The 14,027-nt window shown below is 37.6% G+C and overlaps 1 protein-coding gene across 10 annotated transcripts in view; it reads right to left on the reverse strand.

The window, feature by feature from the left end:
• The window catches only part of OTUD7A (OTU deubiquitinase 7A), a 106,054-nt gene that overhangs the window by 18,592 nt on the left and 73,435 nt on the right, over positions 1-14,027 (reverse strand). For all 10 annotated transcript variants that reach the window (XM_085515006.1, XM_015872691.3, XM_085515005.1 and 7 more), the window contains 6 exons: positions 11,913-12,095; positions 9,501-9,719; positions 5,981-6,082; positions 4,606-4,733; positions 4,126-4,238; positions 164-291 (listed from right to left, as the gene is read on the reverse strand). In XM_085515006.1, coding sequence (XP_085371132.1) covers positions 164-291; positions 4,126-4,238; positions 4,606-4,733; positions 5,981-6,082; positions 9,501-9,719; positions 11,913-12,095 — 873 coding nt within the window. The remainder of the gene's footprint in view (positions 1-163; positions 292-4,125; positions 4,239-4,605; positions 4,734-5,980; positions 6,083-9,500; positions 9,720-11,912; positions 12,096-14,027) is intronic.

Consider the following 14,027-nt stretch of genomic DNA (forward strand, 5'->3'; position numbering starts at 1 on the left):
TGACTGTGTTGAAAAACAGTTTTGTAGCCGAGAATTTACTCTATCGAATAATGTTATTATGCTCTTTGTATCTGTTGCAGCTTCCATGAAAATAAACAGGAGGCATTAGTTTTGGAGCAACCTACATAAATAAGTGCATCAATTTCCATTGAAAAACTCTTACCTTCCCCACCAGAGTCTCGTAACATTGTGTCTGCTACTACAACAATAGGTCGTCTTAAAATGTGGGCCAAGACAAAAACGTGGAACTCTTCTAAGCTCTCATACACCGGATCCTCTGAATTATCAACTCTGGAAGACACAGCATTGAAACTTTAGAAAACCAACCCCATGGGGCAGCTATTTCCTCTTCCTTGTTACTCATATTCCTACTCTTCTGAAACACACATTCTTATTCTTGAAATAAACCAGAAGAAATTGGAAAGAAAAATGTTTTTTTGGACATAAAGTAATAGCTACAGAAAGTGTTTTTAAATGCAGACTCCACATGGGTTTATTAGTCATCAAAATTAATTACTGAGATATTGTCTGATAGCATAGATAGAACTGAAAAGGTAAATCTCAGCCAAACTCCTTGTGTACAACTGCTTCCTATCATAAAAACAGTCATTTCATATGACGACGTGGGCAGAGAGATTCTGCAATGGAAAGCTAAATTTTCTTCCAGCTCCTTTAACCATAGCATAGACAATTTACCTTAGCAATATAAGAAACAATGTCAGCCTGAGTAGGTGGAATTTAACTTGGAAAGTTGAGTAAAGCTTTTTCCTCTGATCATTACCAAAAGATTCCTAAGATGGAAAAGAGTATCTACTTAAATAACTGGAGATTCATTTTGCTATCTGTTTTCCCAGTGAGATAAAATTCACCTTTGAACATCTGAAATAAGAATTCTAAGCATTTCATCTTGAATATATATAAATAATTTAAATAGATAAGCACATCTGGAGGTAAGATCATCCCTCTCACTTAAACATTTGCCTGAAGACAAGGTGAAAATTTTCATATCCTTTTTACAGAATGCAGAAGGAATACAAATCAATATGTACTGAGGTCAGACATGGCCAAGAAGTTTTGTCAGTGGAGCTTCATGCTTCAGAAAACACATAGAAAAAAAATCTATACAAGAATCCTATACATCGGGGCAACTGAATGCAACAGTCAAACAATAAAACAGCACTACAGAGAAGTTGTTTTGTTTGGCTAGTTGGCTTTTTACAGGATCGATCCAACTACCATTCCTTTAATCTAGCTGGAATAGGTACAGTAGACAGGTCATATTTCATTACAGATTAAAATAAATGGCTTATTCAGGACTATTCCATGGTTCTAAATAGGACTCACACCCAATCAGCTTCACAGTGAGCAGGTACTTTAAAATGCGAACAAAAAAAGTGCTGTTCTTGAAAGGAATTTCTGAACACTGACATAAAAACTAACTGGAAGCCAACTAGGGCACCTCAAGAGTTTTCTGCCTTTGTTGTTATCTTTTTTTTCATATTTTTGATACCACTATGTTTATCAGACATCATGGGACAAAATCTATTAAATTCATTTTCTTTACACAGCAGAAGTATGGAAATGCCTTTCAACACCTATTTCTTCCAGATAAGGGTACTGACTGGTAACATTTCACAGCTGACAATACGATGTTTTGCAACAAAACAGTCCTAAATTTCAAAGGTGGACAAAAAGAATAACTGCCTACTAAAAGAATTTAACAGGTACAAGTACACACAATATGGTGCAATTAAAAAAAAAAAAAGAAAAAGAGACTGAGCTACCCCAATCCTACCCATAATGCTTAAGGCAGTTTCTGTTCTAGTGATCATCTGATGTCTGAAATGCACAAGCAATGAAAGAAAAGAAAGAGAACAAACAGGCTGTTCTACATGTGAAAGGAATATCAGACAAAACTGATATGAAATGATATAATTACTACATATGGAACATAAAGCAAGATCTGTAATATTTTCATGAAGGTAACACAAATAAAAGAATTTTTTTCCAACATGTATCATTATGGCTTGGATCAGATCCACAATACTGCATTAACCAAAGGAGATTAGAAATTATATCTCAAGTTCTACTTTTTATTTCTTACTCTTTAAAAACTCAATGCTTTTTTCTCAGGGAAAAACAACCTTAATAGAGCATTTGTTAGTCATAAGGAACATAATTTTCCAGAGATATGACTTAGCAGAGGGTTGTTAGAGTTAGGGTACTATGGTTAGGCTGCAGTTGAACTTGATCATCTTTGAGGTCTTTTCCAACCTGAGTAATTCTATGATCAGCTAATATAAAAGATTTGAATATAAATAATATAAAACATTTGCAATATTGAACCTTCCTCTATCTGCATCTGGTAATTGTTCTACCTACTGAGATAGTATGAAAGGAACAGCACTCCTGTAATAGAGAAATACATCAAATAGTAACTGGTTTTAAGCATTACCTTTATTTAAAAATGATCTAAACTAAATCTTCTGCAAGATAAACGTCTTTGATGGATGCAGCAGTTTGGATACTTCATTGAATTACTCTGAATACCTAACCAAGTCTGAAAACCCAAATTACATGTAGTTGAGAGATAGCTCCTGTTTAAACATTCTGGTGTTGCTGTGTTAAATAAAACTAATGACACATGGGAAGATCACAGGAACCTTCCCTCTCTTCTAACCCATTTAAAATCACCTGACTTTTTAAACAAGATGCTGACACCATATAGGACAGCCAGCCAGAAACTGGCAGGTATTCCTAAAAATGAATATCATCCACTTTAAAAAATATGTATGTTTCATAATCTGTATCACTCCATATGAACAAAACAATTATGAAAATCTGATATATATATTTTAACGTTTACAGTAGGATGTGCAAATCCACTTCAAATTAAGACTGTGCCTCAGTTGATATGTAGTTGATTTGCTTGAAGGATTTTGCATATTGGGATCAAAAAACTAGGAGCAGGTTTTTTCAGTGTTCTCATTTATTTCTCCAACATTCAGGCCTCAGAAAGAACATCTTCTCAGAAAAGAAATCCGTGGAAGTTTAGTGATGGTTGCTGGTCACCTTTACACGTGCTTCAATCTCTGAAATTTATTAAGATTTGTAGGTGAACGAGGCAGCATAATTCCTAAGCCTGTCACTGAATTCTTTTGAAGCACACACAACTTCTGATGCTTTTGCTAATCCTGACACCAAAGGAGAATGCTTCATCTATAATTCAAAGACTAATATGCAAGATTTCTTAATATAGTACCTAAAGTAGAGAATGTAATAAACTTCATCTCAAAAATACTGTTTTGATGTTCCTTTTTCTTTTCAGAGTCTGTTATTTTGAACACTGGATGCATTTCATGATTCTTTTAAAGGAAAAATGAACTGTTACATATTTATGCTTACCTCTTTGCAATTAGAAAAAGAAGAACTGTGAACCATGGAAAAACAATTTAAATTTGTTCTCTATACAACAGCATGTGGTATTGCCTTTTGATTTTGTCTGGGGAATACAGGTAACTGCCGAATGCAATGTTTCATGACATCTCTGATTAGAATATACTGAAACCATAAACTACATGAAATTTGCAGAATTAAAGACAGAACACAGCCTGGGAAAACTAGTCGTAAATGGCCAAACTTAAGAGAAAAGTGAATTAAACTGCATTAGAAGACTAAAGCATATAAACAGGAAAATATCTACAAGCATGGGAAACAAACTGAGGAGTACAATGAAAATCAATCAGTTAAAAAAAAAATTAAATAGAAGAAAATGGAAACAATTATGGATGACAATTTGATTATCATCTTCCTTCTGTATTAGATTTCCCTATCCCTGGTATCACAGGTTTAAAAGGAAAATACAGTATTATGCCATAGCCCAGAGAATATTTTTTTTAACCTTTTGTTCTTTCATTATGTTTTATGCTTTGTCAACTTACTATTCACATACAGTTTTCTTCAGGAGAATCAGAAACTAGAGGAAAAAACGCAACGAGTACACAAACCAAAATATTCTTCATTACAAAAACCAGACAGAAAAACTACAGCCCTTGCATTAAGGCTGGTTGATAGTCTTATACTTTGGAAGAAATGCACTGCACGATACTGATACTCTGCACTTACCCACCACCAGTGCCTCCATTTTTGCTGAAATGTGTGCGAGGCTCACTTGATGCCAGCTTAAGCAGTTCATTCCACTCCCGCTCCCATTCTTCTTCTGTATACACTAAACCTGACTATGAGAGAGAATGAAACACTTCTGGAGTTATGCCGGTTAAAAATATTTAAGCAGAGTTCTGTAGTATTATGTGCAATTAACTTTTCTGGTCTTCTTACATGATACATTAATTGTTCAACATTCCTATTCAGATGAAAAGAACATTCATTTACTACAAAGACCTAAGACACAAACTGTGTGCATATTTATGCCCACAAAGCTACAAATACATTTACTTCTGATGTTCAAATTCTAAATACAAATCTCTCTCCCCATTGCAGAAAGGAAAAAGGAGGAATTTATAGCAAATGAAACTTGCACAAAGTTCAGAACATTCTTTTCGACTCTGAATTACGTCAGCAAGATTGTCTTCAGACCATACAGACCTCCTTATTCTGCTGGGTCTGTTGCCATCTCCACCTTCTTTTCAGTGCTTCCCTTTCAGCTCCACTTCTCATCATAGTGTATAGCGCCTTCCGTAAAACAAGATCCCGGTCATGAAATCCCCACATTCCTACAGTGTCACAAGAAGGCACTCAGTTTTAAAGAAACTACATTAGAACAGAAATAACAAGCACTAATATAATTAGTATTGTCCTATAAGCAAAAGCAACATATCTTATACATTATTTAAGATTCCCCTTGGCAAATAATTTACTCATTATTTCTGATGTTTCCATCTAAAACAGACAATTTATAAAGTAGCCAACAGTTAAAGGGAATTCTAACAAAGCTTAAACTTGGCTTAAAGAATGACAAGAATGCGAGTTGTTTGAGAATATGTTTGCAAGTAACAAACTTTGCTGCAAGCAATGGAATACTCAACGCACAGGTTACTTCTAGCCAGCTGCTTCTAGTTGCCAGCAGAGCTTGCAGACATGAGAAGTCTAATGACAACTGCAGGCACTTCTGTGCATCGCAGATGATGATTCCGACGCCCACAGGCGTCCACTCTTACACAGCATGACAGCAAATTTCCTCTGGCTTCAACATCCAAATAAATAGCATTCAAGATGACTGGAAGTCTAAAAATACAACCAGCCATGGGCTTTCAAGCTTCTTTTAAGAAAGTTTGCAGATCTTCGCACAGTCGAGCAGTAACCATGACAAAAGAGCAGAACGCTCATCGAGACACATGTCCATAGACACACAAGTTTCAGTTATATTATCAGCTGCTGGCATTAAGTATGTGTATTTTGAACTCTGTGAGTCAAAAAAAAAACCCAGCATTTTTTGTAAATAATGTACAGTTCCTCCAAGCAAAAACAACAACAACAACAACAAAAGTAGGCAAAGATAAAAAGGATCCTTGGAAAAAATAAAAGCTACTCATATACATATGTATTTTTTTTCCCTACTATTTCGAAAAAGATCAACTCCCTTCAAAATGATTGAAAATCTTCATGGTTTTTTTTTGTTTTTTTTTTTTTTTAACAAAGTTACTTTTGGAGATCTGCTGGTGCAAGATTTTAGCAACAGCAACAACAAAAGAAGCTTCCTCATGATAGTTATGATATGGAGCAAACATCAAAGACTTTTGGCTTCACAGGTGTCTATTTATTTCATATGATTTGCAAAATGGCTTCAAAGATGTTGTATTAATGATTAATTAATCAATTGGAAATTATTTTCCATTGAATCATGGAATCCTTTGAATTGGAAGGGTCCTTTAAAGCTCACCCAGCCCAACTCCCCTGCAGTGAACAGAGCAAACTCATAAACATTTTCAGCAGAAGGCTCCATGCACAGATTCCCCCTTACCTAAAGAGGCAGCATGCAGGAGGCAGTTTCCATCACCTGTTGTGGCCAAGGGAAGAAGACGTTTGCAGCTTGTACACACCGTGGACCACCAGTTTAAACGACCTGAAAAGAAAGCATCTATTAAAATGACATGATGGGTACTAAAGGAGGGTGAGTGCTGTGTAGAGTCACATGGGGATGATATGTAATGTTGAAGGCTATTTGAAATAGTCAGATTTAAATTAGAAAGAAACCCAACAATGTTATAATGATACCTTAAAAGAGAGTTTGCTGACACGCGCTTAGTTTCCTTAAGGGAAGTAGGCTAAAAGAGCCTTTCTTTCATTTCTTCAGCAGATTATACTTCCAGAAAACTGCCCATCTACAAAACCACTCATATACACTGCTGTTCCTGAACTGCAACACTGAGCTGTGCATGTACAAATAAGTAAAACTGACCAAGTAAATGCTTCTTTCTGGGACAATGCACCAGCAATACCAAGGCTACCAACCAGAATGCAAATCCAAAGTCATAAACTAAGATGGCACAGAAGTACACAGCTACGTATAACTGGCTTCACATACCCAGCAGTGAGATCAGTTTACGCGTTTATTTTGTTATCAGAGATGTGTTTTTCCATGACATTACTGCATGTCATTTTAGTGTGAGAAAGTATCTGCTGCTCATACTAGAATCAAATTACACAGACATGTATTCCAGGCTTAGAAGGGAGGAAATTAATATCATTTTCTTCTAATTGTGATGGTTGTGACTCCAGCACCTGACAGATATTTGAAAATCTGTTTAAAAAATCATAGCTAGGAAAATGTTCCTATTGTCTCAAAATGCACTTATTGATATTTCTTTTAAATCAAAGCTTAATTTTTAACAGTCTGAAATCAAACATTTTTATAATTTTAGGCATTTGTTTTGAGGAGTGTGAAATCCAGGCATAATGTACAGCTGCATTATATGCTTCATAAGAATTAGTTTTCAGGCTCATACAGTTTAATCGTTACACTGAGTTATGTTTCAGCAGAGCAATACAAATCCCCACTGCGTTAGAGCACTTCCTGTAGCCATTCTGCTGCCCACGTGGTGTGTTTGCGAACCCATCAGCACAGCAGTTTGGGCACTGCTGGTACCTCCCCTGCAGCCAAGCTGCTTCTTTGTCAGACTACACCTTAACAACAGAAGTGTGGTAATAGAAATCAACTTGCTGCAGTACAGTGCTTAGACTTATGTAATTCCTTTCACCCAGATCTCATTTAAGATTACCACCACCTGAGCCATCCTCCCTTGCAGAGCTACATTGATTGCTGCAAGAGCACTCAGTGTGCACATACCCTGCACACTGACCTCATTCCAGGCAATACTGAGCAGCTGGGGTTACGAGATGCACGAAAGCCTCAAATGCTTTTATGAGTGCATGATGAGCTCTAAATGTATAAGAGAAATTCAGAAGGCAATCACACAAATACTAACAGATACACTGCAGCGGCAGCAGAGAGAGAGCAAGGAATGCTGCAATAACCTGGGTCTTCTGCTTATCATCTGACAGCATTACTGAGTGAAACAGGAGTTTCTGTACAGGCAGGAAGCAACCTGAAAATCCTTTCACATATAGATAGTGTTAACAAGTGCCTAAGCATGTAGAAAGAAAATTTAAAACCTTTTAAAGACCTCCATCTCATTTGGGCATCTCAAGCTAAATGTGCTCCAGGCTGTTTTTAGCATTTTTGCACTCCCCATCTAAGTTTTTCTGAGTAGTAATCTGCTGCTCCTTCTCTTGTTTAATCAGCTGTTTTTTTTTCCCCCCCTCCTCCTATTGAAATTCATGCCCTTAAACCAGAACTCAAGCAGACACTCTTCCCTTAACAGTATCTCCAACTTCAGCTACTGAAACAACAACCCTTTTTCTCTTGTTAAAATAAGATCCCAGTCGTTTGCTGGGAATGCATCTTATCCACCAATGTTTTGATGTCACTGACCAAAGAGTAGTCAAACTGGGCCCTCTGTTGGTCAGACACAAAACAACGTGTGATGCAAAGTGACACCTATTAATTCAGGCTTCTCATTTCTGACATGTGCACAATGGCAGGTAGTACAAGGAGACAGAACATTTGTGTGTTCTATAGAAAACAGGTCACTTTATATGACAATGCTTTACATGAAAACACAGGTGTGTTTTGTTTTTTTGTTTTGAGGTTCCTCTTCAGAAACCAGGAGCTCCAGGGGAGAAGTAAGCTTCACAAAGCAAGTAGTAATGGGGGGACCAGCAGCCTTCACTAAGAGAAGTGTCAGGAGCAAAACAGTTACTGGTTGTTTCCACTTCCATAACACTTTATTAAAAAATAGGTCAGCTTTCCTAGTGTGAGTCAAGGTATTGCCTTGATTCAAGTAACATGAAAAAAATGAATAAATGATTAATTCTAATTGTCAGAGAGGTCTGAGAGGAATACCCAGAAGCAGGAAATTCTAAGCAGGTTTCCATGGTATAATCCTGTAAATGTATCTGCTTTTTGCCATTTGCAGTGATTTTGGACACATGAATGACAGACAGGACTGCTGCTCTCTACTTCCTTACTCATCTCTTCTGCATTAAATGACTGAGCTGCTTATGAAACAAATCCTGGACAGCTGTGTTTTAAAATCTACATTTTTGAGGCAAATCAGCACTGACTGCTGGCTCTAGACCAGAAACCCAGCCCTAAGTTTTCTGTCTCGTTTTGTTCTGTATTTGTACACCCCATTCTCCTATTTCCTAGCATGCAAACTACACCCATGCTGGTATCCCAGTCCTACCACCCTTCCATATGAGATTTATTTTTTGGATCAATACATCCATCCCTATATCCTCCACTCCCTGAAGTACACCATGTACATCCACTCTGTGGTCTCTCCGCAAGTTTCACTCTACCAGGCTTAGGCTTATTTAGACACACAACCTTCAAAACTAAGTCAACATCTCAGTAAACAGAGCCCATACTGATGGGTACATTTCATGGTTCATTAAAAAACTTTATATTTCACCAGGTAAAGATAACAATTTCAAATATGTTTCTCCATATCTATCAAAATTAAAACTTGAACTTTGAAGTACTAATGAACACGAATATCAAAATTAACCTTTTTCATGTTAGTAATGAACCGTTACTTTCACGATCCTCAGTTTCTTATTACAAAAGCAATAACCAATATGTAAATTGTTTTAAAAATATTCTCAAGCCACAACAGAACTTGAAGAGGTTTCCTTTGTTAGGTTGTAATTGTTAACTTCAATGCCATTTCCTCACAAGCACTAGAAGCACCAATGTGACTCCTCCATCAGTCTTCCATTCCTTCCTGCTTCATTTTCTTTAAATTATTAAACAAATTTGACAGTATATAAAGTTTTAAGAGAGGATGAGCAATGCATCATTCCACAAAGCACGGCTTTTTTTTTTTTTTTTTCTCTCATGCTGGACACCCAAATTCCTAAAATTAAAAACAGCAAAATCTCAGATAACCCAGCCAATGGCATCTGAAGTCCACACCCACCTGCTTGCTCCAAAGCAACCATCGTAGCCTGCTCAATTAAGTCACGTTCAATGAAGCTTCTGAAATCTTCACTGTACACACTAAGGTCTGGTAGCTGGAATGTGTAGATGGGCATCTCCAAAGGAAATTGTTCATTGTTGCATTCGTTTGCTACATGTGATCGAGCAAGAGAGACTATGGCTGAGCTGGCATGAGAAATGCCTCTGGAAAGCCGCTTTTCTGTAGAGAAACCAAAGCGATTACAGACTGTAAGACTACAATGAAAACCATTTAACATCGACAGCCTGGTGAATGTCTTTCACTTCAGAATGTATTCTGCTTCTTTATACTAAATTATTGTTTAGTTCTCATTATGGATTCCCTGTTATAGGTGAACTGCACTCTCCTTTCAAAACAGATTAACAGTAAAGAAATGGCATGAAAGACAAGCATTTTATTTTCAAAAAGCTCCAAAGTTATTCTTATGTTTCTAAAGATGCATTACAAGAAACAATGTCTGGCGGACTTAAAAAATATCAGTTACCGCTTTGAATTCTTAAATTAAGTTGACTTGTGAATCAAAAGACAGAGTATTCTGCACTCGCTCCATGTCGAATGCCACAGTGTTTTAATCTCAGAGCAATCCATCTGGACACAAATTTAACACCACTATGATGAAAGTCAGACAAACTCAGTTTTTAGGCAAGAGCATTTTTTAAAATCCTGACCCAAGGATCAAACCACAGTTCAAAACTAACAATAACATCACCAAGTCTGGTACAAAAGGATGTACTGCTTATCTAAACTGATAGAGCTAACCTTTCGTGATTCCACTTCTCTGCTGACAAATGCCATAAAAGAAGCCTTTTTTCCTTTACTGTCCATTTTATGGGATGGGATGGATGGATGGGGTAAATGTAAAGGGATGGGGATGGGGTAAAAGAAGCCTTTTTTCCTTTACAGTACATTACCTGATAAAGGTAATAACTGATAAAGCAAAGTATGCATTAGAATGTTAGAACAGAACAAATTACTACCATGTCTTTTTACTTTTCTGCACATGTCCTCAGCAAACAGGTAAGAGAAAAATTCATCATTAATACTCTGCAAGCATTAAAAACCATAAATTGTTCAGCTCAAACCGATGGATTGTTAAACAAAGAATGTGGGAAAGTTACAAAAACTGAGAAAAACTGTGCATACCAGGACTTCAGTGATACCAAAGGGGTTAGATCTGTTAACGCTGATAAAATGATACAGATAACAATTTTAAAGGGAATTGAAATAGCTTATCTCTGAAAGCATTTCATTTTTTAAACAAAGACCAACTGTAATTCTCCCCTTGTTTTGTCTGACATAACTGAAACTGCCTACTCCAGTTTCAGAGCTTTAGTCAGCAACAGCTCTATGATCACAAAGAGGTCAGGAAGGATTTCAGTTACGCACTCAGCATAACTCAGTTAAAGCCAGACTTGGACCACAGAACGCACTACAGACATAAACCCATCAGATGGACATTTCAGTGTAAACTCAGTAGTATAGCAATATGGATTTTTACAGTGAGTTGGATCCTAATAAGGATGAAAGAAACAGTTTTATCAACTAAAATGCGCTACTCTTCCTCCTTTTATCTGCATTTCACACTTTCTGAAGTCATAAGAAGCACTGCAGTTCCTTTTCTACTGGTGGAAGTTATCCATTTAAAGCAGAGGTTCACTGATACCTGTGAGCACTAATGACGTTTCCTGTCAGACAGAAGGGATGAGCTGGCAGGAAAATGGAAGGCTTTCTGTTCTAATGATTGCATAGAAAACTCTGCTGAAATCAACATGCTATTGCTGTTGCCTTCCTCAATGAGAAGCTGTCAGAGCTGAAGATTTACTTTAATGCAAACTACGGCTCCTTGATAAATTAATACGAAAAAGAAATGAATTCCAACAATCCGAGCAAGGGAGTGAAAACCTGAAACAGAAATGCACACATCCTAATGCTCATGATGCTGTACTGGAAATCAGCTGCCTGAGGTAGCTGACTCATTTTAGTTCTGAAGGTTTCCATTTCTATTTGGTGGGACTTGAGAAGGGATGTTCTTTCTTCAGTGGAGCCATAAGGGATCAAAAATTAAAAGCTGAAATGTATTCACAGATTTCATACACCCTAATCAAATACTATAAAAAAGAATGCCAAGAAATATTATTTATTAAAAAAAACACTGTTTTTGTCATTAAGAAAAAACCAACGACTTGTAGAGCTGTGGCAAAGCTTTTGACAGCTGAAAAACACAATGCATAGCAGCTCTGCAAAGCCCATCACAGTGACGTGGATTGCAGGCTGGCGGCCAGTGACTTCAACCTCCTTGTGGACACGCAAAACTCACAAGTAGACCAGCTAGAATGCCACTCCACAGAAACCCCAGAGAAGAAGAGCTCTTACCTTGAGCGATGTCATCCTGCCGCTGCAGGCAGGGCCGCTCGGCCTTTGTCACCTGAGGGGGCTGCTCGGGCTCGGGCTGCCTGCAGTACTTGCCCTCGTTGAACACCTGTGGCAGGTTGGCGGTGTGCACCTGACGGAGCTGCTCATAATCACTTAAAGCTGCTGTCAAGTCCCAGTTTTTGCCTGCCAAACAACAACAATAAAAGACATCACCTCAGGATGGTCTGAGAGCAGACTGGGAACATGAAAACCATCTCCCTGTGCATTGAGAACAAACTTAAACAGAGAAATTGTTCTCACTTAGAGCATCAGCTTTTGGATAAAACATTTACAAATGTTCCTTCCTGAACAAAAATGCAGTTGATAAGCACCTTGAAAGTACACAGCAAACAGACAGCAATACAACTGTTTTCCCTCTTGCATGTGTTCTTGTTTTGTTTTCTTTATTTGTACGTATAGAACACATGGCCTTCTGTACCCACCCACTGCTGCATATTTGCTTGAATTTACTGCAATGCTTCAGCATTCCCTTTCAGAGGGTGAAATGTCCTTATACTGCTCTCCAGCACACCAACCACAGTAAGACACACCGTCCCTCAGCTGGGTCCCATCACCTGACATTGTTCCTCTCTGGCCAAAAAGAGAAGAGACCTCTGAGTGGAAGAGACCTCAATGTGAGTAATCCTCGCTTGCTCGTAATTGAGCACAGCACATGCTTTGTCAGATCATGTCTCACACTCCTTAACAACAAAACCCAGGCACCACTTAGGCAGCCCACACTGGCTGTACTCTTACTAGATTCTATACTTTTCAGGCTGATAATGCTCCTGCAGCAGGACCTGAACAACGTGCTGTTTATTTAGGCCTTAGTGGGTTTTTTGTGTCTTTGTTTTTGCTAAAAAACAGTGTAGATTAGCAGCATTGCAGCAGTTAACAACTTCATTTTCTTTCAATTCTTAACAACAGACATCATACAATTAGGGGACATTCATCATTAATCAGCAGGAATACAAGCATGCAATTACAAAACCACACTCACAAGCTTCACATATCCACCTACTCCAATATGTTAAAAAGAACATTTGAAAGGTCACCAGCAATTCCTGCTTTAGTGATAAGCAATGTGCCAGAAAGGATGCAACCTGAGGCTGACAATTAGGAGAGCTCTATGTTGTAAGGACCACAGCAAAGGTCAGTGTGCAACAATACACACATACAGCACTTCAGCAAAGCACATTTTACAAAGGACAGGAAATGCAGCTTGAAGTTGAACAGGACCAAAAACATGGGGGGGAAAAAAGGATGCAAAAGGGAAGGGAGAGGTTAGAGAGGACAATGATGCCAAACAGGGAACTAAGCTAAGAGGAAAAGAGGGCATAATTTTTCAAAATGACAAATGTGAGATATGAAAATGAGTATTTTGACAAAACGACAGTAAAGCTCAAATGAAAACATCTGTCAGAATTTTTAACCATCCTAATCAAAGACAGTATTTGCCCAGCTACTTTACTTTCAACATCATTTTTTTGTTCTTAATGAAAATAGTGTGCAAATACAAAGACTTTCTGAAAACAAAGACAGGTGAAGAAGCAGTATAACAACATAAATCTAAAGGCTTTTGCCAGCATTTCTTATCTACTTTATTATCATTGCACGTACATTTCACAATTCAAGGAAAATAAATCACAATCAAGCATTACTAAAGCTAATGCAAGGCTTCTAAAGAACAAAACCCCTACTGAAAATATATGAAGCTGACAAATAATTATAATAATTAAAAAGCCAACCAAGTAAACCAAGTCTCCCTGCCTGCAGAACAGAAGTCTTGCTGGCAGACAAATCCTATGTTTTCAATCCTATGTCATCCCAATCATTTTCACTCTTTCAATAACTAGTGTGCAGTCACTACCTTGTGACTCAGATATTCCATACTGTTGTACACAAAGGTGTTCTTAGAATAGCAGCTGTGCCACCATATGAAGTAGCAGCTGTTAGGTGGAAGGGACATCATCTCCTCTTTTAGCCCATTACACTGACCCTGCATTTCACACGAGACTGTACAGTGGCTCGGTAACAAAGTGGTTAAACAGCAAAAGAGCTTTCAGCAGGAATGCT

This window comes from Coturnix japonica, chromosome 14, assembly GCF_054131305.1.
Source record: "Coturnix japonica strain WE chromosome 14, WE-NBRP24, whole genome shotgun sequence".
In the NCBI taxonomy this organism is placed as follows: Eukaryota; Metazoa; Chordata; class Aves; order Galliformes; family Phasianidae; genus Coturnix; species Coturnix japonica.